At 37.9% G+C, this 25999-nt stretch overlaps 1 protein-coding gene across 4 annotated transcripts in view; it reads left to right on the top strand.

Moving 5' to 3' along the window:
- PCGF3 (polycomb group ring finger 3) overlaps positions 1-25999 on the top strand; it is a 56391-nt gene that overhangs the window by 12768 nt on the left and 17624 nt on the right. For 2 of the 4 annotated variants that reach the window (XM_074570108.1, XM_074570109.1), the window contains exons 2-3: positions 13919-13961; positions 20855-20972. In XM_074570108.1, coding sequence (XP_074426209.1) covers positions 20864-20972 — 109 coding nt within the window. In that variant the 5' untranslated portion in view covers positions 13919-13961; positions 20855-20863. Of the gene's footprint in view, positions 1-13918; positions 13962-20839; positions 20973-25999 lie in introns of those variants that run through there. The other 2 variants (XM_074570107.1, XM_074570106.1) reach the window with 2 other exon arrangements.

Below are 25999 nucleotides of genomic sequence, written 5' to 3'. Positions count from 1 at the left end.
AGTTATTTTGATTGTCCCTTATGGCATAGTTCAATCTCCAAAAGCAATTTTTGTTGGATTGCAGAGAGGAATCAAATTCAAGCCTGTAGATACTGATAGCAGGCTGCAGTAGTTAACACCTTGCACTGAAAGACTGATTCTTCCCTTTTTACTGTACATGTCACACATTCATCTAGTGTTTGAAATTTGTTCTAGGAAACAATAAGTGTCTACGAAAGTGGTTTTGCTTTTGAAAATTCCTGGGGGGAGATTTGGGGTATACCTGGAATGGAATTACTGCGATGCAAAGCCAAGTTAGTGTTTATTTATTTACTTATTTATTCCTTGCATGGACTGTCAGACCCTGCTTAGGCTGAACCTTTTCAGAGAATATTTTCTTCCTACAGTTTTTGAGTAGTTTGTATTGACGTTTGGCTGAAGAGTTTTGTTGGTAACAGCCATCTCTTTGGAAGCTAATGATCAATTCTGTGATAATTCAGTAAATTCAGTGACGTTTTTAATGGTGGATGCCTTTACCTGTTGAATGAGTAAAGATTGATATAAAAAGCTTCAGATCATAGATGTCTTGCCACTGCTTTCCTGCTGTTGTGGAATATAAAGGTTCTCCAGCGTATCATAGAATCATTATGTCCATGTGAAATGCTGTTGTGATTGCCTGACTCCTCACAGCATAAAAGCCATTTAATGGTTATTTGTCTGCTTTCATACTAGTTTTCCACATAGATGTCTCTTTTACCAAAAGAAAAAAAAAAAAAAGTTGCTCTACTGATCCATTCTTCTTCTGATTTTATTTTTTACTAAGTCTATTGCTTTGTTTTATCTGGTTGCTAGTGCTGTCTTTGTTTACTTGAAGTTGGAAAGAACTAGCTGTTTAGCTGTTGGTTTTCTGTTGCAACGTTTTTATTTTCACCAACAATCTTCACTTACCTATAAAAGCTGGCATCTATGCCTTGCCTTTGTGCAAGGATCTAAATGCAGAGCATGTCTTCAACTTGTGTACGGACTAAAACTAAACTATCCCAGAGGATGCGGAGTATCATTGCCATGACTGGGTAAGGAAGAGGAATTTAACTTTTGTACTGTTCAAAGATGTGTTTTCTATACTTCTGGCTGTATAGAGACAGACTGGAGCATGTGACAAAACGACTATATGCAGGGCTGGAAAGGGAAACTTCTGTTCAAGAGGTTGTTATTTCTGTTGTTAGCTGTAATATGTGAAGCTTGTGTAAGAGCTGCAGCATGTGCTGAGTATGTTGTCTTAAGGAAAACTGGTAATTGCTTACTTTTTCTGAGATTCGGTTAAGCTGTTGGTATTTGACAATTTAGAGAAAGTTTTCGTGTCTACTCCTTATTAAAGTGTCAGGTTTACTGAACATAAGGAGGGAAATACAGAGTATCATTTTTGGGAGATTTTACTAATCTATGCTGTAAGAAGAGCACCTGAGAATTATGGCTGACAGGTGAGTTGGTGCATCTATACCAGCTCTCATTTCATCTGCCTTTTTTCCTGAAGAGTTTCCGCTTGCTCTTCTGCTACATCGAGCTGGTACTTTATCAGTGGTTTGTGCTAAGATTCTATGCTGTTAAAACAAGAACCCAATGTGTAAGGAATTTTTGCTTCTGTAAGGGGGGTTGAACTGTTGCAGCCAGTAATTTCTAAAACCACAGAAAGGAGGCTGTCAAAGCCCTTACACAAGTTAAACTAGTCTCATGGTGAGATTATTTTATTGTGTTAATAATTAAGACCTTTCAGCTTCTGCCTACCGCTGACAAAATTGTCTCTGTTTTAAATAAAACAGCAAAAGTCAGGTCACAGGTCACAGCAGTGATTAGGTCACAGCAAAGAATGCAGTTTTATAAGTGCTGAATCCTCTCACGTTATTGTTTTCCACTGGATTTTTCTTGTCAAGAGTCCTTGTCCCTTAAACCAGTGTCATGCCTCAGCGTTAGGACTGATGGACAAGATAGTGATGTTGTAATGGTGTTGCTCTGCTTTTTGGTCAGAGTTTGCAGAACTATCTGTTAATAATGACTTTAATGCAAAGTTTAGAATGATTGAATGATATTCCATGTGTTCTATAAGGTTTTCTTGAACTTTATTAGGTTATGCAGCAAAAAAATATCTTAACAGTTGAATTTTGAAAGTCTTTCCTTACTGCAACATGGCCAGTGAAACATAAAGCAAAAAAAACCTCCACCAAACAACACAACACAAACAAACAAACCAATGCCCAACAAAATAAAACAAGTTTTGATAATTGCAGGTATCTTTTCTGTGAAGTGTCATTTCTTTGTGGAAGATAATGCATGTTTTCATATTGCAAGATATTTAACTTCTTACCTCCCTTCCTACACACATGCAGAACAGTAGGTCTAATAATGACGAGGAAATGAAAATAAATGGAATGTGAGGGCTTTAAAGGTATAATTCTTTCTACAGGTGTAAGTTTTCAAACACTTACCCTGCTAAGAATGTTGTGAACCTTTTTGAAATTGGAAATTTGGAGCAATCTTCAACCATTTGCAGTTGGGTTGGGGAAAGATGGTTGGTTCAGTTCTTCAAAGACAAAAAATATCTGCGGTCAGTTGGGCAGGTACTTGAGAATGCTGTTTTCTGCATTCTGACTTGAAAATGTAGTGCTTGTTTTACATGAGAACACATAGCAATTTAAAGACATTTCAGAGATATGAAGCTTATGTCACTAAAGCTTTCATTAAGTCTGCTAAAGGTGTGAGGTGCAATCTTTCCTTTATGCGGTGTGACTGATCCCCAGTACAAACATCTTAAGATGAGTTCAGAACATATGGCCCATGAGAAACACGGCTGTTGAAATGTAGTTATGAATGTTGTCTGTGTTTTGGTAAAAGATACTATCAAACCTTTGTGCTGTCTGCTGCTTCTCATGGATAAAGTTATTGCGCTTAACTGTTGAAAAGCTGTAAAGATAGAAAACCTGTTAAGGTGGCTGGGTTAGAATATCAGTGGTTTGGGGTTGCTCTTTATGTTCTTGTTTAGTTTTAGTATAGTAATGGTGGTACGGTCAGCAAGTCAAAATAAGCCAAGAGCTGAAAAAGCTAGAATTACTGTATTGGAGGAATTTTTTTTTTATGCTTATTGCATGAGTGCAGGTTTTCTCCCTGTCTTTGTAGCTTATTTCACTATAAATGGGAATTTAAAAAAACCCACACAGTAAACTAGATAACACTTTGGTGTTTAATTTTCTTTGTCTTCCTGGAGAATAACTTTCCTTTTATTCCTCCTAAAATAGTTCAAACTATTTTTCACTTTCATTTCTGTTACCTGTTGAACATGCCATTTCTTTCCTGATTCCTCTCAACTATTCATTCTTCTACTACAGGCATATGTGCTTTTGTCACTCTGATGGCAGTTTCATTTTAAGTGCTGCTTACGATTGAAGCCTATTTCTCAGTCAGTTTGAGCGCAATTCACATGGGTACCACAGGAGAAAAGGAGTGTTCTGCTGAGCAATCTTACTGTGTCCAGGTTGCTGTTTTTTCCCTGCCTTTGTAGGATTGACAAGTGCTTATTCTTGACCTTGATTCTACAGAGCGCAAGTGGCCCTGAGGGTTCTTTGCACAGCTGTGGAATAGAGGGCCTTGCAGTGTCTTGACGGTTCAGCTGCTCCAGCTGCTCCGTTGCAGGTCAATGGAAATGCCGTTTGGGTCTTCAGCATAGTGGCTGGCTGTCCACTGCCTTTCAAGGGAAGTTTGTCACATGTAATGATGATACTTGAATGAAAGACTTACCAAGAGAATTATGCATGCTGCAGGAGGCTTATATACGCTGACACTAAATAAGGGCCTGCTAGAATAGGAGCCGATGCTGTTCCCTCTCTAATAAGTGATGATTTCCTCTTGGTATTTTAGTATGACTACCACTGGTGGAAGGGGAGTGAGAGAGGAAGATAGCAAACAAGCACCAGCGTAGCTTGGCTTCAAGTTAGGTGACACAGTTCTGGTTAGGAGCTTCATGGTAGGATTTTAAAAGTTCCATGCTACTGTTGTGATCAAAATAATTTTTTCACAATGTATTTATCTTGTAAGGCATTAAAAGTGAGATCAATATATGAAGTATTGTAGATTCCTCTGTAAAAGCACCTGAAAAGATAGAATTGGCCACTTCAAATATTATTCTCTACTGTCATAAGCATACTGAAGATCAATTTTCTTTTAAAAATACTTAAGTTCTTAATATTTCATTTATGCTAAAGGTTCTGCTCGGCAAAGAATTGGAAATGACAATTCATGTATATGTGAAAAATCAATTAACTTTGTTCTGTCTTAAATGATTCAGAGTCATGATTCTAAATGTCCCTGTATTTTTGTGGTAATAGATTCACTGCGATTTTAATGTCCTTTCAAGAAACCTAGTGAAGTTCAGTCAATGTTTTTTTTTTTTTTTTTCTTTCTGAAGTTTACAGGGTAATTTTATGGTATTAATACACGACGCCAATACAACTTAACAACCCTGACTGTAGTATACTACTTTTGAGATGGCTACTTTTATTTGAGGAAAAAAAAACCCAAACCACCATAAAAACAAAAAAAACCCACCCTAATATCTTATTATACTTCAAGAAAAGATCAGAAAATTATTTTTAGCCACTCTTAAAGTATTCTGAGAATTGGATTAATCTTATGTTTTGTACATTCTTGGCTAGTTACATGAATGCATAATTTTTGTAATTAATGTTTCTTTCTCTAGGATGAGTGCTTTTGCCACTGGTCAGCTCCTTCTTCCTTTTTTTTTTTTTTTTCATTTTTATATTTTACTTTTTTCCCCTCCCCTTTTTCTTTTGTAGCATAGCAGCAGTCTTTTGGATTAGTTCCAATGACTTCTGAGTATTGATTTGAAGATAACACATCATTATACAATGAAATCTGTATCAAAATCTGTAAGCTCAAAATAGATCACTGTAACTGCAGTAACGATAGCTTTTTAAGGTAATACTCTGATTAAAAGAAAGTTGAAACTAACTATAAACAAATTCTCACATCATGTATTCTTTTATGTTCCTGATCATGTTTTATTTCTGATAAGAGATGCCTGCCGTCTGTTGCAACTTGAAAAGCCTCCTATTGCTGAATTACGGCAATGTGATCTCTTCCGAAATGGCACTTGCCAGTGTGTCTTGTGTGGATGTAATACATATTTATCCCTTGCCTGACTCTGTAAGAGGAGTTGAGACAGTGGAAAGAGTGGAGGAGGAAGGATATGGGGAATAACACACTGGGGCTGACAGTTGTGATGATAGGTGGGAAGTGCTCAAGTAAGTAGGCTAGGTTGCATTTAGTGTGTATATACATTTTGCTTACTTTAAAAAATTTGCTGTTCTCTTACTTTTTACTCTTACTGCTTTTTTCCCTAAATAGAACCTTTTAAAATGCCAGCTCCCATTTAGTATTAATGCATTATGCGTATTCATATAAGGCAATTTTCAATCATCATTGCTTGAAATCAGGAAAACCTTAGTCGTGCATTTCTTTGCACTGTGTTTGCTTTCACCTTCAGAGCTGAAGGTAGCTAATGCCAAAGTCTGTCTCCAGCTTGATAGAAGCAGAGTGCTTAACTTCTGTGCTGTTTTGAAGTCACATTTTTACATTTTAAACGCGCTTTCATTTTCAACAAAACTCTGTAGTGGGCTTCCACAAGAAAGATTGTAAGAGGTTACAGGTAGCCTTTACAAGAGGGGGTTAATAATGGATGCACTGAAAATCAAAAAGTTTAAGGTATGACGTAGTTTGCATTTGTTGATCTGCAGTTGCAATACTGAAAAGGAAAAATGTGTATGTATTGGCATCTTCCTGAGTTTGCTGTGACCTTGCTATATCAGGGGCTCCATCTTAGAGAAACAATATAAATCTGAAATATTGGCTGGATCGTCTAGTTAACTTCGTTAATGTCTCCACCATCTCCCATTGTCTCTAGTTAAGTAAATGAGGTTCCTGATTACCTACATTAACTGACATGTAAGACTATTACGGATATTTGGGAACATTTTTCTAAAGTCCTCCTAAACTTAACTCTGAGATAGTTTATACATGTGTTTTTCATTTCTATCATATATTTTTAGCTTAAGTAACTCTTTCTGCTTTGTCCTTAAAAGTACCAGTCATACTGCACTCTCAGAGCAGGATGTGATAGGTGAAGGTGGGATAGACAGAGTTTTTTTTTCATTCATGCTCTGTGTTCTCCTAATTGTGATAACCTTTCCTGCTACTTGGTCCAGTTTCATGCCATTCTTCCTTAATGCGTTCAAGTAGAATTAGAATTAACATTATTTCAGATCTTTCACCAGTGTCGTACAAAATTGCACTGGCAGCAGACTGTGGCTATTGAAATTGACCCATGACACATTCTGGGTTAATATATATATCTGATTATGTCTGCAGTAAATATTGCTAATGTTTGAAACTTGTGCTTTCATATGTTTGGATGGAAGGCACTATTAATGGGGGATTTTATGTTTCTAAGTCATGGTGACTATGAATTCAGATCTACTAGGAATATAATAAAACTCAACATTTACTGAAAATGAAATAGAAATCTTAAGGCAGGGAGGGTGTCCATTTTCTTTGCAGTGTTCTGTTATGCTAATGGGTAGACAAAGATGTAGATGAGTTAGTTCTTAAAGTACAGTAAAATACTGCATAATACAACTCTAGTCTTTTGCCTTTTAACTGACAAACTGGTATTTATCATATTTAGTTGATTTTATTATAGGAATAACAGTTAATTATTTACTTGATTTTTAAAGTGTCTTCCTTAATTTGGTGCTTTATAATCATCTGTTGTCAGATGAAAAGTTAAAGAAAAGAACTAACTTCCATAATTTGGGTGTTTGTATATCTCTTTGGCTGCAGACCCTTTGAGAGATCGGTTGTGTTACCATTTTTAGCTAAAATTTAGCAAGCGGGTAGTAGTTGTTTGATTGTTCAGGACTCTAATATAGTCAGTTTTAATACAGACTCCAAGTCTAAGCAATGTGTAAGAGAAAATATTTAAATAAACCATATTTTAAAATGTCTTAATGTCCAGCCCTGGTATTAAACATGTGTTGAGTAACTTCGAGCTTTTTATGATTAGATGCCAAACTGAGATTGAATGGGTCTATTTTATTATTTTTTTAAAATATGTTTAACATTTTGGTAGTACTTACATTTTGTGATTCTTGTAAGAAAGTTGATTCCTCTAACATCTGTGAGGAGGTGGTGTTTGATGTTTCTCATCCCTCTCTGCAAAGTGAAATGACAGAAAATAAGTTACCAAAATTTGTGTGAAGGGGCATAAGACCCAATTTTGAGTCATTCAGTTGTCTTCAACTGCATTGCTATTTCCTCTGACTTTTTTTCCCCTCCTTACATCTTTTACTAATAACATGCAAGACAGAAAAATTGGACAGTCATCTTCGCTGTTTTGACAACTTACTGCAGAGCATATTTCATTTTGTGTAGACAGAAACAAGTGTTTTATGGAAAAGTATCAGACACATCAGTCTGTCATTGTACCATAAAAGGTAAGTATGTGGAGTGAATAAGGATTAAATAGGTAGATTTAATGCTACTATGTCCTTATTATTACTTTTACTTTATCTCAAACATTTGTGTCAGTTTTTACATGTCATTTATTAACAGTGGTGTCTTACTTTGCATTGAAATGAATGAGACCCTTATAAAAGTGAATGTATTTTGCTTTGGGGTAGACATTTCTTAAGCCACCCTAGTGTAACTATTAGTAATGATGTGACTACACCCTAAGTAGTTTCTCTTCAACCTGTTAGTCAAGTCTCCTCCAAAGAAGACCGAATTTCATAATAGATGAAAGAAATGAGTAGTACCTGGTCACTTTCAGAGGATGTTTCCATGTGATACTAGAGTCTCTTCTTTGTTTTTTATTACCTGGTGGCTGACATTACTATTAATCATGATCTAAATTCTCTAAAATAACAGACTTTGTGTCAAGTTAGTTAGCTAAAGATCACATTATGTATACTTTGCTTGACTTGTCGTGTACTACTCTTTGAATTTTGATCATGAATAAATTGTTAAAATCTTAAGAGTAATGTGTAATGAGTAGTGAATAGTAAGAATTTCTGACTTAAGAATCTGACTAGCATTAAACCCAGTACTAACACAGTCCCTTGGTGAGTGATGTTGAAGGTTGAGTTATACTTACTATGTACAGGCAATTTTACTACATAAGTATTCAGGCAGAGCTTATTTTGGTTGCACGGAGGGAGTGAAAAAACATCTCACTCATTTGTCTAGTTGTGGAACCAAGACTAGAGATTAAAAAAAAAAAGTCTCAAAGGTGAGACAGATAACAACACAATAGCCAAGGGCTAACTTGAGCAATAGCAGTACTGTGGTCAATATGCAAATATAGCTATAGATCAATCATCATACCCCCATAACTATTTAATTCCCATTTTGCAGGACTGAAGAGCAGCTTAACATTTATTTTGCTTAGCATCATAGAACCATAGAATGGTTTGGGTTGGAGTGGAACTTCAAATATCATCTAGTCCAATCCCCCTGCCATTGGCAGGGACATCGTTCACTAGATCAGGTTGCTCCAGCCCCTGACCCTGCACTCTTCCAGCAATGGGGCATCCACAGTGTCTGTAGGCAACCTGTTCCAGTGTCTCACCACCCTTGTTGTAAAAACTTTCTTCCTTACCCAGTCTAAATCTCCCCTCTTTCAGTTTAAAACCATTGTGCCTTGTCCTGTCACTATAGGCCCTGGTAACAAGTTTCTCTTCATCTTTCTCATCTTTCTCTCTTTTTCAGTATTGAAAGGCCACAATAAGGTTTCCCCAGAGATGTCTCTTCTCCAGGCTGAACAACCCCAACGTACTCAGCCCTTCTTCATAGGAGAGGTGTTCCATCCCTCTGATCACTTTTTGTGGCCCTGCTTTGGACCTGCTTTAACAAGTCCAGTCTTTCTTGTACTGGAGGACACACAGGTGAACTCTGTGAAGAAATAAACTCTGTGAACATACTCCAGGTGAGGTGTCATGAGAGCAGAGTAGAAGGGGGAGCATCACCTCCCTTGGTCTGCTGGCCACACTTCTTTTTATGCATCCCAGGGTACAGTTGACTTTCTGGACTGCATCCACATGTTGCCAGCTCATGTCCAATTTTTGCTCACCTGGATCACCAAGTCTTTCTCCTCAGGGCTGCTCTCAATCTATTCATCCCCTAGCCTGTATTGATATGGAGGATTGCCCCAACCCAGGTGCAGGACCTTGTACGTAGCCTTTTAGAACTTCACAAGGTTCCATTTAGCCCACTCCTCAAACGTATCAAGGTCACTCTGGATGACATCCCTTCTGTTAAGCATGTCAACCACACCACTCATCTTGGTGTCAGCCACAAACTTGATGAGAGTGCGCTCAGTCCCACTATGTGAGTGACGAAGATATCAAATACTACAGGTCCCGATATGTATCCTTGAGGGACACCACTCTTTACTGGTTTCCTCTTCGACATTGAGCCATTGACTGTAAGTCACTGGAGGTGGCCATCTGGCCAGTTCCTTATCCATCCAGCAGTCTGTGTGTCAAACTCATCTAATTTAGTTGGAACATGCTTCTGCGAACATATTTAGAGAGATCTGTTAGGTTACATGGTAAACCTCATCTGCACACCTGCAAAGGAGCGCAACGAGACAATGTCAGGGGAAATGGGATAATCGTACACTGCCTAACTTCTTCCAGGCCCATCACAGGAGCCATGGGCTTATCAAAGGCCCATCTTCACAAGCCCAGAAGAGCACAGGAGCAGGCAAGGAACCCAAATTAAGGACTCAGAGGAGGGTGTACCCCGTCATGTGTGTAGCCTAACCAGGGCTTTCCCTAGAGAGCCATCATCCCCGTTGTCCAGACATGACACCCATGACAATGACGCAATGCTGGAACACCTTTTGGACTGGGGGCTGGAGATGTTACTGCCAGGGGTATGGGACATCTAGGGTGCAGGGGACTGCAGAAGACTTAAGGGTTGTTTTGGGGAGGAGCCAAAGGCAGGGGAAGGGAGGTATTTGGGTGATTCAGGAAGGAACAAACATGGGGAAACAGAGGAGCAGGGAGATTTAGAAGGCCAGGCATGTGTTGTTGACTGGTCAGTACACGTGCAGGCAAATGTAACAGTGAGGCAAATACTCAGAAAAGTGGAAAATGTAGTGTAGTATTTGTGCAGGACATCTCTGTTTTTTCTGAGATGATGAAAAGTTAATACCTTAATTTCCACTGGAACTGAAGAAACCTGACCTGTCAGTTAGTTTGTATTTGCTGTGATCTCTGCAAATTGCTCAGGACGCCTGTGAAATGGGCACAGAACTGAAATACAGTATTCCAATCAACATAAGGTAAACTTAAAATGTTAACAAAACCCTCTGAACAAATGCATCAGGACGCATGCTGCTTTCTGTATTCTGGGGGTAGTGCTGGTTTCACAATAATGTCAGAATACTATGTACTGATTCGAATTAACTGCATGCTGTGTTTGTGCTTAGTAGATCTTTGTTGGAGACAAAAGTAGATCTTTGATGGAGACAACAAATGTGTAAAGGCTGTTTTTCATTTGTTTTTCTGTTTTTGGGACGGGGGCTTCTTTTTCCATGTTGAGTTGCGAAGATGTATACTTGTTTTATTGAAGTTAGGGCACTGGTGCCATCTGGCGGTGTTAATATCTTGCCGGAAATGGGAAAAACGGCTTGTGAGAAGTTCCAGTGAGATGTGAGAAATTTGTGGCATGACACTAAAAAGAGTACACGGGTACATTTGCTGCCTTAACATACAATTATGCAGTTGAAGTAAGTCATAAAAGGCTGCACATGGGCTGTTAATCATAACTTGACTTGCTAAAGGAAATTTAAGTCTTTAACCATATTTCTTTCTGCTCAATGAAAAAAAGGTTTATTTCTAGTAGTTTCTTTTATTAAGTGGTGTTTTGCAAACACAACATAAAGAATTTTGTTGAAGTTTTCTTCTGTTACTGCAGTTTGCTAAACCCAGTACAACCTTCTCATTGCAAGTATGTTTGAAGCTACTGTTCTCTTTTTTTTTTTTAAGTGGCTGATACATTGAATCTGAAAGTAAAAATTCAACAATGTAAACCTGTGAACAGTGGATATAAACAACTGAGATATGTGAAGCCAAAGCAACCACAAATATGGTTTTCATTATCCTTACATCTTTTAAAAAAGCTGTCCTGCATCTTAAGTTGTTCACCTGAGGTAATATGCTCATCATTCTCTGGGGTACTGTACAGGCTGTATTGGCTACAGTTTTCTTGAAATAAATTTCTGACTGATAAATACGAGATTTCTTGCCCTGTGATGGCAAGATTTGCATAAGTGCAAGGTACTTCATATTAAGCTGGTGAGCTTTTTTAATTCATTTCAGTTAGCCATTATTCTTTTGATCTGTTGCACGTCACCATGATATTATTCTAATATGTTACTACTAAATAAATTTCCTTAGGGACAGAGGACTGTCTGTTCAGCCATTAACAATTTATATCTTCCTATTCCAACTGATTACAATAACAGGCTATTTTTATGTTTTAATCCAGCTAGTTGAAGAGGCACAGATTCTGTACTGGTATTTCTTCATAATCTCTAACCTCGTGACCACACAACACTGCCTTCAGTTGCATCATAATGGAAGTATGAATTAGACTTCCCTTTTAACTAGGCACTAGTTTTCTATTTACATGCTTATGTTCACAATGTCAGGAGCCTTTTTTGGATTCTGTCTTGATGGAATGAGGTGTTTGCAGGCCTGTTCAGCTAATGTAGATTGTGGAATTAGATGGAAACAGTTGTTAAATATGTTTAGTAGTATTTAATATTTAAATTAATATTTAAATAGTTAATTTATCAATGTTTATTGAACATCTTTGAGAATAATTAATTGGCAGCCATACAAGGACTGGTTTGTTTTGTTGGTTTTTCTGTTGGGTTTTTTTTTTTTTTCTGCAGTTTAATTCAGCTCATTGTCCACCTAGGTTTGTCTACTGGGTTTCATCTGCATGCAGCTACTAACAAAAGCGTGTAACGCTTATGCCTGGCATAAGCCAGGCCATCATGAGCATCAGATTTCAAAATTTTCTTTGCCACACTTAAGTTTTGGGTCTGAGCAAAGCACCATTGTTGTAAAGTTTTGTTCTTAGAGCTGTGACTTTCACTTTAATGACACCGTCCTTGTGAATTGAGGTATACCTGCTGCTTTTATTACCGTTGTCATTCAGTGTACAGTCTCGTATGAGCTTAGTACACTTCAGTAATATTCAGCAAAATTACTAGCATCTGCCACATACAGCTTTTTATTTTTAGGCTTTTTCCACCGTTAGCACTATACTTCTGCTTTTTAATGAAGTAACGTTATTACGCTGTACTTCAGCAAAAGAAAAAATATATGTGCTTATCCTTATGAAATAGAGCAAGGTTGTAGTGGTTTGCAAATCCTTCAGGCATTCACTGTCGTTCTGGATTTGTACCTGGTAAGAATAACTTCCTGTTTTGCTTTGCAAAACTTAGTGGTACGAATGAGAATTACAGTTTGATAATCTATTAAGTCATCAAGAGCAGTCATAGCATTTGAACCATCCTTTAAAGAAAATCCATTTTGTAATATTAGTACGTGTTTCTGAGTTGTTAGTGTGCAGGATCAGTAGAGGGATCGACTTGCCTAGTCTCTAATGACTGTCTAGATACAAAAATGAACTGAATTTCCATGTCTTTAGTTTTTGTAGTACATCACTATCTTCCTGTACCCAGAACAAGAAGAATATGGTGGTGATTTAGGACTGACTTGTTTTGTTGGCTTTTTCCTCGCTAGTTGAGTGCCACTTCCTTTTTCCAGCTGAAACAAAGTGTTACCTTGTCCTCTTCCAGTAGCAGTGAGAGAAGATACATGACAATTCCTTCGAAAGATTGTTACTCAGAAGTTTATGTTGTGATGTGCTCTTGAAATGGTGATAAGCCTCTGACTTGTTTTTTTCGGGAGCAGTGACTGCTCTGTTCTCCACATTTTGCTGCAGAAATAGATCTTTTTTTGTGGCAAATGCCTTCTGAAGCGTCTTCTCCTGTCCATATGAGGTCTTTCTGTCCTCAGTGAGGACTGTTTTTGTGGGTTCTAACAAAAGAATGTCTCATGCAAGTCTGCATTGCTTTCAGTTAGTAGTAATTTTTTTCCTCTGAATGCAGTCAAAGAAGTTCACAGTGGAATGGCTAAGAGATCTTTATTTGCATTGTACTAAGTTCTCACCTAGTGTTATCATTTATATCTTATTGTATCATTGTATTTATAATTCCCTTAGCAATATAACAGTAAAATCGGTAACTACAGGATATGCTTTTGATATTTTGGAGCAGGAAGGTGGAAGTAGTAGTACTCTATGCCTGTCTCTTTAGGATCTGAGCATTTCCTGTGTGAATCAAGTTAAGAAGAAAAACTGCGTTCTTCTGTCAAACTTATCTGCTCACTTGAGATTATCCTCTGGCCAAAGGTGATGGAAAGGTGTTGTTTTTTTAAAATATAATTTTATTTTGGAAAATATCTAGACATTCTGGAAAATATTAATTATTTTATTGAAAATATTTTTTGAAACTTAAGATACAAAGAGCAGATTACTTGCAAATACAGCTTGAAAAATGAGAGTAATACTCATCTGGCTGTGGATCTTCAGTCTAAAATCTTTTCTTACAGACTGATCACTATCTAGTCCATAGGTTGTGATTCAAGGTTTCTGCTTATTTATTTGGTTCTTTTCCCTGTTATTTGTGAAGATAATGAAGTTCTTTTCATTTCGCCATCACATGATGACAGGACTACTTGAATTTTGAGGAATTTTGGATGTTAACTTTCAGACTATTTTTCTGTCTTTTCAGGTCTCTGGATGGCAGACCCTGAAAAGAAATGCTGTTTTAAGAGGTATGCCTCATGTAGGCCAAAATATTCCTGACTAGTGTATATATAAATGATAAGGCCATATTTCTAAGTCCTCTCGTAAACTTGCATTAATATTAGTTTTCAGTGCTGAAATCTCTCTGAAAGGGGAAAGCTTGTAAAGCGACACTCAGGCTTGTCTTAATGGTGACACAGTTTTAGTAGGGAGATCTACATACCCTGCTTACCTTTTTGCTTGATAATCTTAATACAATACTGCCTTAGTGGATGAAGTATAGCATGGAGAAAATCTGCTGACTATCTGACGTGTGCATATCCCCTGCCAGCCTCTCCTGACTCTGTGTGGGGGGTTGGTTGTTTGCTTGTTTTTCAATTGGGAATATAGTCCAACTGCCTTTGTAATTGTCTTCGGTCACTTCTTCCTGGTGTGATGTAAGATTTAGCAGACAGTGGGAGGCTGACATCATGCTAACAGTGTGGTATAGAATAATGTCAATTGGAACCAAGCTGAAGAAATACTAATAGTTTTGTGATCGTTTTTGTGTATTAGCTGGATATTTCGAACATTTTCTGTGTTTGTTTGGGGCTTCATGCTCCAGCACTTAAGGAGACTGCCTCTTCTCTCTTGTTGGTATGTCATTTCTGAATAATTCATTGTTTTACAGCTGTTAAGAAAGCAGTCTTTTCAAAATTGGATTGAACAGCTCTTTTGTTGTGTCTCCCATCCATTTCAGGATTCATAAGTGGCAAATTTTAGGAAAGTAGGCTTTATTTGTCTTTCTAAGAGAAAGATTGGTTTCACCCAGTCTTTTCAGGGCTCTCCTTGTTTTCATTTTTTTTTTTTAACAGGACCTCTTAATTCTTTTTTAGGCATGATTCAGGTCTCTGAAACTTTAGAACGTTTCCTGTTTCTCTAAAGCAGTACAGTCCTGATTTGTTTTGTTCTGACTCAAAAATAATTCCTATACTGTGAAGTACTAACAACTTGGGTTAAAAGTGGCTCTTCGGCTATTGAGTGAGATTCTGGTGTTGCTGGTTTTTATGCTGTGTTTACAAAGGTCCTAAAGAAAATGATGCTAAAAATAAGGGAAGATATTATTGCTATTTTCAGCATACCTGTGGACATAAATAAAGAAGATGGTGCTGGGCTATTCTTGTAGGATGAGAGGCACTGCACACAGGTTGCAACACCGGACATTCTTATGAGACAATAAGAGCACTTTTTGGCAGTAAGGGTGGTCAGACCCTGAAGCAGGTTGCCTAGAGAGGCTGTGGAATCTCCATTCTTGAAGGTTTTCTGAATGTGGCAGGAATAGGCCCACAGCAACTCATTTTAAGTGGGCCTACTTTGAGTGCAAGTTTTGGAGGTTACTTCTAATCTACATCATCCTATAAACCTGTATAACCTGCTGAGGGGCCATTTTTTTTGTGTGTGTTTTACATTTCCTGTAAAAACAGGTGAGACTCAGGTTGGTGTGTCTTGTTGTGTTTTTGTTTGTGTTTTTTTTTATTTTTTTAAAGAAACATCTGTAGCTGAGAAGTGTTTTGTGATTATAGAACTGAGAAGTTAGAGTAACAACTTCCTATTTCAGCAGCATGATTTTAAGGGAGAAAGATCATGCTTTGGCTCTAATGTTCACTTGTTGGCTAGGTAAAGAGTGAGAAACTTAATTTTTTCATCAAATGCCACTGTACACTCAGTGGATTGAGAGTCTCTGAAAGTTTTCTACGGTTCTTACAGTTTATTTGAGATTGCTTGCTGTAGTAAGTGACTGTTTAAGAAGGTAACTGTGCAGAAGACCTAATGAACCGCTGTGTCCTACCAATTTACCTTCCTTGGCTTTGGCTTCCTAAAAACTAAAGTACGGTATGATATTTCTGTTGTTTGCTGACTGCCTTAGAGGTTTGATGACAGCCTAAGTTTTGCAGTGTTCAACTGTGGAAAAAGTTGGTTCAGAAAACTACGTTGTGAACATTCAGATTCTGGTCTGCCCTCTGAAGTTGTCTGCTTTGATATGGGATGATAACTTTCTTTGAGTCTTCTGCTTCTGAACTGGGCTGTGATCCTGTGAAAGACTCAGAACCTCTTGAGCATGCATCTATGCAGTGACTGATTGGTCACATTGTAAAATAAGGCAAATTCAAGTATTCTCAGTTTATTATAGAAGTTTGCTTTTCATACTAGCTCCCATGCAGTCTAGTGAGTTTGTAAAGTCTCCGTAACAAAGAAGTCTCAATTTAGAGGTACATTTTGTTTTGTTTTGATTTTTAAAACTTATGCAAGAAGACATCAGCCTAAGTGGTGCTTTGGAAAAGTAAACTTATCATCCCCTCCTATTATTACTTGAAGCTATTGTGTGTGACTTCAACCTTGACCTGATTCTGCCAGTTTTATTTTTTAAAGCAACCAATTTTAAATGTTGAGCTCATGCTAACTTCATTGGAGTTGATGTCTATGTGATTATGATAGGACAACAGTTCCTTGAAGTACTGGATGAGCAGTCTGAGAGCAGTCAAAACAGTTAAGAAATTCAGCTCGTCTATCGCATGGATAGATGAAGGGAGTGTAATAGGATAGCAAGTTCATAGGATCATAGGATAATTCAGATTGGAAAAGACATCAGGAGATCATGTAATCCAGCCGCTCAAAGCAAGAGTAAGCTATGAGATCAGACCAGGTTGCTCAGTGCTTTATCCAGTTGTCTGAACACTTCCGTGTTCTTAACCTGCAAGCTCGTTTGGGATTGTGAATTTAGAGATGGTTTTGGACTTTTGTTCTATTTCTTCTTAAAGTTAGATCACTTGTTCTGGAAGTTTCTGCATTCACTTTTAGCTTTTTTTTTTTTTTTTTTTTTTTTCAACCTATCACTGTTTGAGAAATGGTATGATGAGATTTGTGGAAGGTTGGACCTGGAGTTCAGATTTGGAAAAATGTCGTTCCCCTTTTCAAAGGGAATGTATTAAAAGGAAACCTGGATTTGCCTAGAAAATAGAAAAATAGGTTTGTTAAAGCAAGCTGGCTAATCTTGGTGGTTCTTAGTAAAACTTCATGCTTTGGACATCGTGCAGTCTTGCTGTTCAGATGCAGTTTGTATGAGATTACTGACATGGATTAATTCTACGTGCAGGAAGTGTCAGTAGTCTAAGCAGAACGATGTCAGTTCATTCAGAAGTGCTCAAAGAAATCCAGGAGCTGGTAAACATGCTTTTCCTCCTTTCTTTGTGTGACTGTATGTTAGTATGGTAAAAGCTGCTCTTTGAGAGTGCTACGTAAATAGCAAAAACAGATGCTGAGACTTCTGAAGGATACCTAGTTTTTATCAAGGTAGATGTCATCTTGCTTTCACAGGAGCCCAGCAGGTTAAAAATTAACTAGGTTTTAAGTTGCTTTATTGATAAACCCAAATAATATTTAAGCTGGAACTTGCAAGCTGATTAGAGTGATGTAAAATCTTAATTTTGTAATAAATAGATTTTTAATTTATTACTGTACTCACAATGCTGAAATAACAGGTAGTCCTTATAATAATTAAGGTGGAGTTAAGATGACATAGAAATAGGGCTTGGGAATATATTTATGACATGCTTGTCAGCATTAATGTCTTTGGAAATTTTTTGTACCTTCTGTTTGCTTCTAATCTTCAGATCTAATCGACGTTTTTTCCCCTGCAGCAGTGTACTTCAGTGTACGTATGGTTACTTGAAAAGTATGTTTGGTGTGTTTTTTTGGTGTGGTGATAAGAAATTGGCTGTCTTACATGATGAAAGTGTCTGTTAACTTTTGTTTGGTAGTAGGTTGTAGGAACATGAGAGTGTTGGGACTACTTCCCAAGAGCAGATGTGTGGTTCAAAGGTTCAAATAGACTAGTACCCCTTCTAAGTTAGTAGTTGTTAACATATTTCATATATGAACATGGCAAAACGTCCTATATTAACCATCTGCACACATTGAGAGTTTCTTCCTGAGTATTGTGAATGGTGGCTTAGCTTCATATTTTGTAGTATGACTGTGTATTCTTTTCAAATACATTAATAATGATAAAAAAGTAGTTGATGGTGAAATTTGCAATTATGTTATTTAGTTTTCTCTGAAGCGATATAAAACAGACAGGTGATGAATGTGGAATTACTTTATGTTTTTAATCTGTTGCTGCTATTAATGAATTTAATTTCCTTTGTGAGGCTGTAATACTAGTCCTTCTATTTCTTCTTTATATATCTCAGTAGTTTTGCTAATTTTTATTTTTGCCTCTTTCCGTCTGGGAAGTAATTCAAGGTGTCTTTAAATATGTAGTCTAACTGAACTGACATCTGGGTAATCAAGCATTTCATTGCTAGTTTCTCCCTTCCTTTCTAAATGGATATGAACTGTCCTGGCTTGCCCTTTTTTTTTTTTTTTAAATATATTTTTAATAAGGCCTCCTGTTGTTACAGGTTAACTGTTTTGAAAAATGAGAGAGGCATTCCAATTTTCTTCTTTTTCTTGAGACCAGATGTCATGGGTCTCAGTTGCACAAGATGCAGGGTAAAGTTGAGTCTGACACTCACAGCTTGTTTACAGACTTCAAAGTTGCATTGCTTATTGAAGATTCAAACTGTTTTGAAGCTACCATCTCTGGGCCTTTGCATATGCAGAGAAGAGATCATTCTCTTGTTCCAGCAGCTGCAAGAAGCTGGAGAACTCTCCTACTTCAGGTTTTGTGTGGTTTTGAAACTGAGGTGTCTAATGCCCTGGAAAAATGTGTTCCCGTTTGGTTGCTTCTTCCAGTAGTTCCCAGTTTCTATTCCTCAAAAGTATAATGAGGGGGGTTTTGTGTCATTGTTGAAAGGTCTATAAAATTTTCATAAGGTTGATTTGACAGGCTTGCTCTGGATATTCTAGAAGACATGTATTTTTACATTGCCAAAAAGTGTATGATTTTTTCCATTCCATCAGTGAAGTGTATATTGTCTTTGCTATCCTCTTTTTATGGCACAATGGCCTTTATTACCATTTTGTAGTATTTTTACTTTCTTCATTGTATGGTTCATTCATTGTTCTCATAATATTATACCCCATCTGAACTGTTTTTTTATTTGTTGTGGATTTTTTTTTTTTCCTAGCAGCAGTGCTTGTCTCTACTGTAGTGGGGAAAAATTGTTGTGCTCTTTCAAGAAAATATATAATTTATTTGCTTCAGTTTTCAGCATAATATCTTTGGCTCTTCTGCCTTATTAGTGCTTGGATTCAGTCTGTGGTGATCCTGAACACCTTTTTCTGAATTCCTGCCTAAGCAAATAACTGGAGTTGTATTGATACTGCCTTTTTAGGTATCCTTGTAGCTTAATTTCTCTTTTGTCTGTCATGAATTATGTTTTCCAATGTGTTGACTTCCTATTTAACTGGTGATTTTAAGCTGTCTCCTGAGCTCCTCCTAAAGAGTGATGTTGAATAGCTCTTCTCGTGTGCCATGGAAATGTACTTACTTCATGCAGTAGCTTCTTTACTCAGAGACCTCATGTACTAACTTCCAAGGATTTAATATGTGGCTGGTTTTCAGTTGGTTAGAAATAAATTGATAAAATACAATTTAGAAAAGTAACTTAGTTTCCTAGCGTAGATTCTGACCTCCCTTGTGCACTACAAAACCAAGTTATGCTTTCCTTGTTCTGTAATGGCTAGTCACTAGGTAGTCACTAATTAAGAAATCTCAAATACCATAAAATAAGTTTGATTTTTGTGTCATTTACTTCTTAGCCATGAGAACTGGAAGTCTTGCTAGTCATTTTTGTATAGGACAATGCAGATTTTAATGGGTGGGTGTTGCACTTGCGTATCTGTAGGTTATAATGGAACATAAAGTACTTCTTCAGTGCGGGTATAGTTCAGATTACTGTGAAAGCCTACCTTTTGATAGTTCTTTTTGCTTAGTACCACTTCATTGAACTTAGAAAACAAATTAAATTGAAGATCAGACAACCTTATTAACATATTCCTATGTGCAATTTGGGGAACGTGTCACTTCTCAAATTCTGAAATGTTTTCCAAGCTGAGCTAAATGAAAACTAGTAGTTGTGATCCAGGAAAAGTAAAGTCACTTTAATGGAAACAATGTAATTTGGTGACTTCAGCAGTGTGGGAACCAAATGTAATAGGTTGTAAGCCAGTTTAGCCTGCTCTGGTGGTTAACTTGAATGCTGTCAAGTTATGGTAACAGTACAATTTTCTTTTCAATATATTTTGAAAAATAAAATATAGCTATATTTAAACGGTATCAGTTTGTTAAGACATGGGCTTTGTGTGATCTTTTCTCTAAAAGCAATCGGGGTTGTTGCAAAAAAAAGTTAAACGAGCTATTTCATTTATAATTTCTGATTTTTATTCCTTTTAATGGTGGTTATGCCATCCTCTTCAGCTCCATTGTTGAAACACAACTTCAAAATTACGCTTTAAACATACTGGCACAAAGCAAAAGTGTGGTTAACCCTACTATGCCAAATCAGTTATTTTGACTTTTCAATTATCAAATGTTTTCAATTCTCAAATTGCTTTGAGGATTTTCTCCAAATCTTTGTGAATTTTTCCCCATTACTAGGCTGAATGTGATGACTTAGATCATTAGAATAGTAGGTTTTCACCTCAAGTCTGAGTCTCTTGGTTGGTGAAGGAACTTATTAATAGCATGCTGGAGAGACTGTTTTCTATGCCATTGATATTTTGACTTGCAAAATAGCACGTGTTTTGCTTTGTTTCACTTCTGTGAAGTCTGTTAAAAGTTAGTATTGTGCGTGTGTGTGAGCACGTGCATATACAGTAAATGAAATCCTAAAGCTGTATAAACATATCTTTAGGGTTAATTCTAGTTAATAATTTATTCCCAAATGACTTTTATCTGATCACTACAGCTGTGTTACTTTACAATATGTCTTTTCTGCAGACACCAAAGATGCTAACAAGAAAGATTAAGCTTTGGGACATTAATGCCCATATAACCTGTCGTCTGTGCAATGGATACCTGATTGATGCTACTACTGTAACAGAATGCTTACATACTTGTAAGTAGAAGTATAATTAAATTAAAGAAAATGTTTTTGGTTTTGGTTTTATTTTTTTAAAGTTGATTTGCAACATGTTTTAATGGTTTTTAGTTGAAATTAAAAAATCTGTTGTACATCAGCCAAAATAATGCATGCTTTACTAGGCACTGCTTTTTTAACAGATTATTTGCTTTTTTAACAAAGCAAATGAAGAGAACATTAAAATTGAAGCCATATACAATTAGTGGTAATGTATTCATTCGTGAATGCAGTCTGTCCTAAAGGAATGTGGAACACCTAGTTCTTTTTTCTGTGACAGTTGACATAGCATACATTTTCCACGTGGAGCCTTTCAAGTGTTTCTTGTTCTCCTGTTCCTCTGCAAAAAGTCACCATAGTTTATCGATATAGAATAAATATATGGCATTGTACCCTAGAAATAAGCTTTTGTTCTGAAATGTTGTCATGAAGTAGTTGTTTATTGTTACGTTACTTTGCAAATTTGTAGTTTCACATAGGTGAAGTATGTCCTAATACCTTGCAAAGCCTTGGGCTTCAGGAAAACTGAAGGTGTGAGTCCATCCCAGCATCTCTGTTGTTGCCATCATGGGATAGAGAAGTGGTAGGGTTTCGCAATATTCTGATGAAAAACTTGCATATTAGAACAGTTCCAACTAAAGATGCAGAAAGATTCCTTCTGAGGAGAAGCACCCTTATAGTCCAAAGTGGTAACTCCAAAACTATTTTCTGTCTTGAAACTGAGGATCAAAACATATTCTTTTGCCAAGGTAGGTGTCGGCGGAGGAATTAGGTCCAGAAGATCTGCTGTAATGACATTAAATATCCTCTGTAGCAGCCACATAGATGGCTTCACACCTTACATTAGAGTTTTACCAAAAGTATTTTTTCTAGCTGTGTCTTCAGAGTCCCTGCAATTTACCAACGCATCCTTGCCACCCAGGAGCTTTTTTTTTTTCTGTTGTATTGTTTTCTTCTTGTGGCTTGTCCCTTCCTTATTTTGGCTGGTTATATTTTCAGAATACTACTTTGCTGTGTGTCACGTAGAATTACAGTTTTCTGAGAAGAAGCATACAGCCCTGTCTTCTTAAAAAAACTTCACATGTGTTGGCATTGTTTGTATTGTGCTTGTTAATAATATATGTTCCTGGAAAACCATCCTTGCAAAATCTGCCCTGAAAGTGCCCTGTCAGATGAGATAATGAATTCCCTGCTGAATTACACCGCTTTCTTTCTCTCTGTTTCTACTTGGAACTGCACAGTTCTCTTACCTTTCTTCATTTTTCTCTAACTTCCTGTCCTTCAGACACTCAGAGACTCTTTACTTCAGTAGGAAATGTGGTTCTTGAGTAGTCCTTTGGTGAGAGTCACTTAGAGGATCAGGGCCAGCCCTTTGGAGGGACAGGGCCAACTTCTTTTGTAAAACACAATTCAGTGGAAAACAAGCTTTTTTGCTCTATTTCCTACTTGTTTCTCTACTGTATCTTTAGTTTGTTGGGACCAGACAGGCCTTTTATTCAGTAGATAAAACCTTCATTAGTATTAACTCAGTGTTAAATCTTTTCTAGTTACATCTGTTTCTTGATTAGAATTATGGGTTAGCAGATACATGCAGATCTTCTTAAACTTTTACATTTGTAATTTGATTTTCAGTAGTGTTTACATGTTAAAGCTCTCCTTGTATGTTTTGAAAGGGAAAGCCCTGTGTTATTTTTGTTATGTTATGAGAGGTATCCTTTTGTGGGTTCATGAGAACAATGAAAGACCAACTGTATTCTTGAACTAGATACGGAAATGAAAAAAGGCAAGAGGAATGAAACCATTTAGATTAAAAAGTGAGTGAGGATTAACCTTACTTGTTCCTTTTCTAATGAAAGTTCTCTGATATGCTTAAGTGTACTGTAGAAGTAACCAAAAAATGTACAGCTCAGTTCAGGCTTACAGTCAGTGCCCAAGTATCTGCATAAATGGAGATTGGAGACTTTGGAAATGCTAGATAATGAAAAAACTGTAGACATATTATTGTTTCAGACCCTAGAAGGGTTCCTATATCAACTGTCCTATACTTGTGGGACTTGCAGTTTCAGGAGAGTTTTATTAACCCCAACTTGACCCTGTGAAAAAATAACCAATATAGAAGACTCCACCACCCTCCATAAGCTATGTAGTTGCATTTATTTAGATGCTGTGCTTAGACTAACGAACCTGATAAAGAACCTGAGCCGACTTGTGACAAGTTCAGTTTAGGAGGAGTTAGTGTATACCTAGTCCAAACTGGAAGATGTACTGAAATGAGATATTTTTTCAGAAGGTATCATAGAATGGTTTGGGTTGGAAGGGACCTTTAAAGGTCATCTAGTCCAAACATTCCTGCAATGCACAGGGACATCTGCAACTAGATCAGGTTGCTCAGAGCCCCATCCAGCCTGACCTTGAATGTTTCCAGGAATGGGGCATCTACCACCTCTCTAGGCAACCTCTTCCAGTGTTCCACCACCCTCACCATAAAAACTGTCTTCCTTATATCTAGTCTAAATCTACCCTCTTTTAGTTTAAAACCATTATCCCTTGTTCTGTCACTACAGGCCCTACCAAAAAGTATGTACCTGTCTTTATCATAAGCCTCCTTTAAGTATTGAAAAGCCACTATAAGGTTTCCCCAAAGCCTTCTCTTCTCCAGGCTGAACAACTCCAACTCTCTCAGCCTGCCTTCATAGGAGAGGTGCTCCAGCCCTCTGATCATTTTTGTGGACCTCCTCTGGACCTGCTTCAATGTGTCCATGTCTTTGTTGTGCTGAGGACTACAAAGGTGAACGCAGTACTCCAGGTGGGGTCTCACAAGAGCAGAGTAGAGGGGCAGAATCACCTCCCTTGACCTGCTGGCCACACTTCTTTTGATGCAGCCCAGGATACAGTTCTGTGCTGTAAGTGCACATTGCTGGCTTATGTCCACCTATTTATCCACTAGTGCCCCCAAGTCCTCCTTGGCAGGGGTGCTCTCAATCCCTTTATTCCCCAGCCTTTACTGATACTGGACTTTGGCCCGGCGCTGGTGCAGGACCCTGTGCTTGGCCTTGTTGAGATTCATGAGGTTTGCGTGGGCCCATTTCTTGCGTCTGTCTAGGTCCCACTGAACGGCATCCTGTCCCTCAGGTGGCACCACTCAGCTTGATGTCATCTGCAAACTTGCTGAGGGTGTACTTGATCCTATTGTCTGGGCTGTTGATGGAGATATTGAACAGTACTGGTCCCAATACGGTTCCTTCAGGGACAGCACTTGTCACTGATCTCCATCTGGACTTTGAGCTGTTGACCACTACCCTCTGGATGCAACCATTCAGCCAATTCCTTATCCACTGAATAGTCCACCCATCAAATCCATATCTCTCCAACTTGGGGAGGAGGATGTTGTGGGAGACTGTGTCAAAGGCCTTACAGAAGTCCAGATAGGTGACGTCTATAGCTCTTCCCTTGTCCACTGATGTAGTCACTCCACTAGAACACCACTAGGTTGGTCAGGAAAGACTTGCCCTTGGTGAACCCATGCTGTCTGTCTTGAATCACCTCCCTGTCCTTCATGTGCCTTACCATGGCTTCTAGGAGGCTCTTCCATGATCTTCACAGGCACGGAGGTGAGGCTGACAGGGTGGTAGTTCCCAGGGTCCTCCTTTCTACCATTTTTAAAAATGGGTACAATGTTTCCCTTTTTCCAGTCATCAGGGACTTCACCTGACGGCCACGACTTTTCAAATATCGATGTGAGTGGCTTGGCAACTACATCGGCCAGTTCCCTCAGGACTCTGGGATGCATCTCGTCAAGTCCCATAAACTTATGTCTTTTCAGGTTCTTCAGTTGGTCACGAACCTTGATCTTCTCTTATAGTGGGAGGGACTTTTCTCCTGCAGTCCCTGCCTTGTGGTCCATACACTGGAGAGGTGTGGGGAGAGAGGTTGCTGGTGAAGACTGAGGCAAAAAAGTTGTTGAGTACCTCAGCCTTCTCATCCATTGTTACCGGTTTGCCACTTGTGTTCATCAGAGGGGTATGTTTTCTTTGACCTTACTTTTCTGGCTAACATACCTGTAGAAGCCCTTATTATTCTTTGCGTCCCTTGGAAATTCAGCTCTAGCTGCGCCTTGGTCTTCCTGACCTCATCCCTACACAACTGGGCAGCGTCCCTATACTCTTCCCAGGATACATGTCCCTGCTTCCATTGTCAGGTTCTGCTTTCATTGACTTGGTAAGACTGGGGTTTGGCTTCAGTTTTGCAAATGGATCTACTGCTCTGGTGCTGCAATGGAGCAGACTGCTGTGTGAGATTTGTGCTTAGTGTGCAAAGCCGTGAGGCTTGGTCTAACCTCTACCAGCAACGGTACTGTCATCCTAAACATGTAAATGCAATCTAGAATGCAAACTTGCTATGCTTCATTGACGGCTGCTAATTTTTTTGGTATCAACAGGTGTTTGTTTAATTGTACTGTCATATGGTCTGAGAGGTAGATGACACTGTAGTTACAGAAATTGTTTCATTTTATGTGATAAGAATGAGTGCATTAATACCAAGATTACATGAACTGCTGCTCTTTGAATAAAAGCTATTTCCTCCCCTCTTTTTTTTTTTTTTTTCCCCCTACATTTTTGAGTTGTAACTTCAAATGAGTCAGGATATCACGTAGTAGTGTCTTTATGAGTACTGTTTCTGGAGAGGTGGGGTGAGGAAATGTAAATATTTTACTTTGAATGAGATACAGATTATGGTGTGGATGCATACGGAAACAGTTCAAAACCATGCAGCTTTATAGTGAACAACTTTTTTTAGTGGCTTCTGCCAGCACATTTTATAAATACTGGAGGTCTGTGCCCATGTAATTTTAACTGCTGTGTACTCTGTGAAAGTTAGAATTAAAATAGCACATAGATATCCACTTTTGGAAAGTTTTTCTGTTCTTTTAGAAAGTACCCAACTTTGGAATAATTTTTTTGTCTTAGGGTCATTGCCACCATACACTTTACTTCTGTATATGGCCA

Source organism: Larus michahellis, chromosome Z (genome assembly GCF_964199755.1).
Source record: "Larus michahellis chromosome Z, bLarMic1.1, whole genome shotgun sequence".
NCBI lineage: Eukaryota > Metazoa > Chordata > Aves > Charadriiformes > Laridae > Larus > Larus michahellis.
This window is presented reverse-complemented; position numbering and strand designations above follow the sequence as displayed.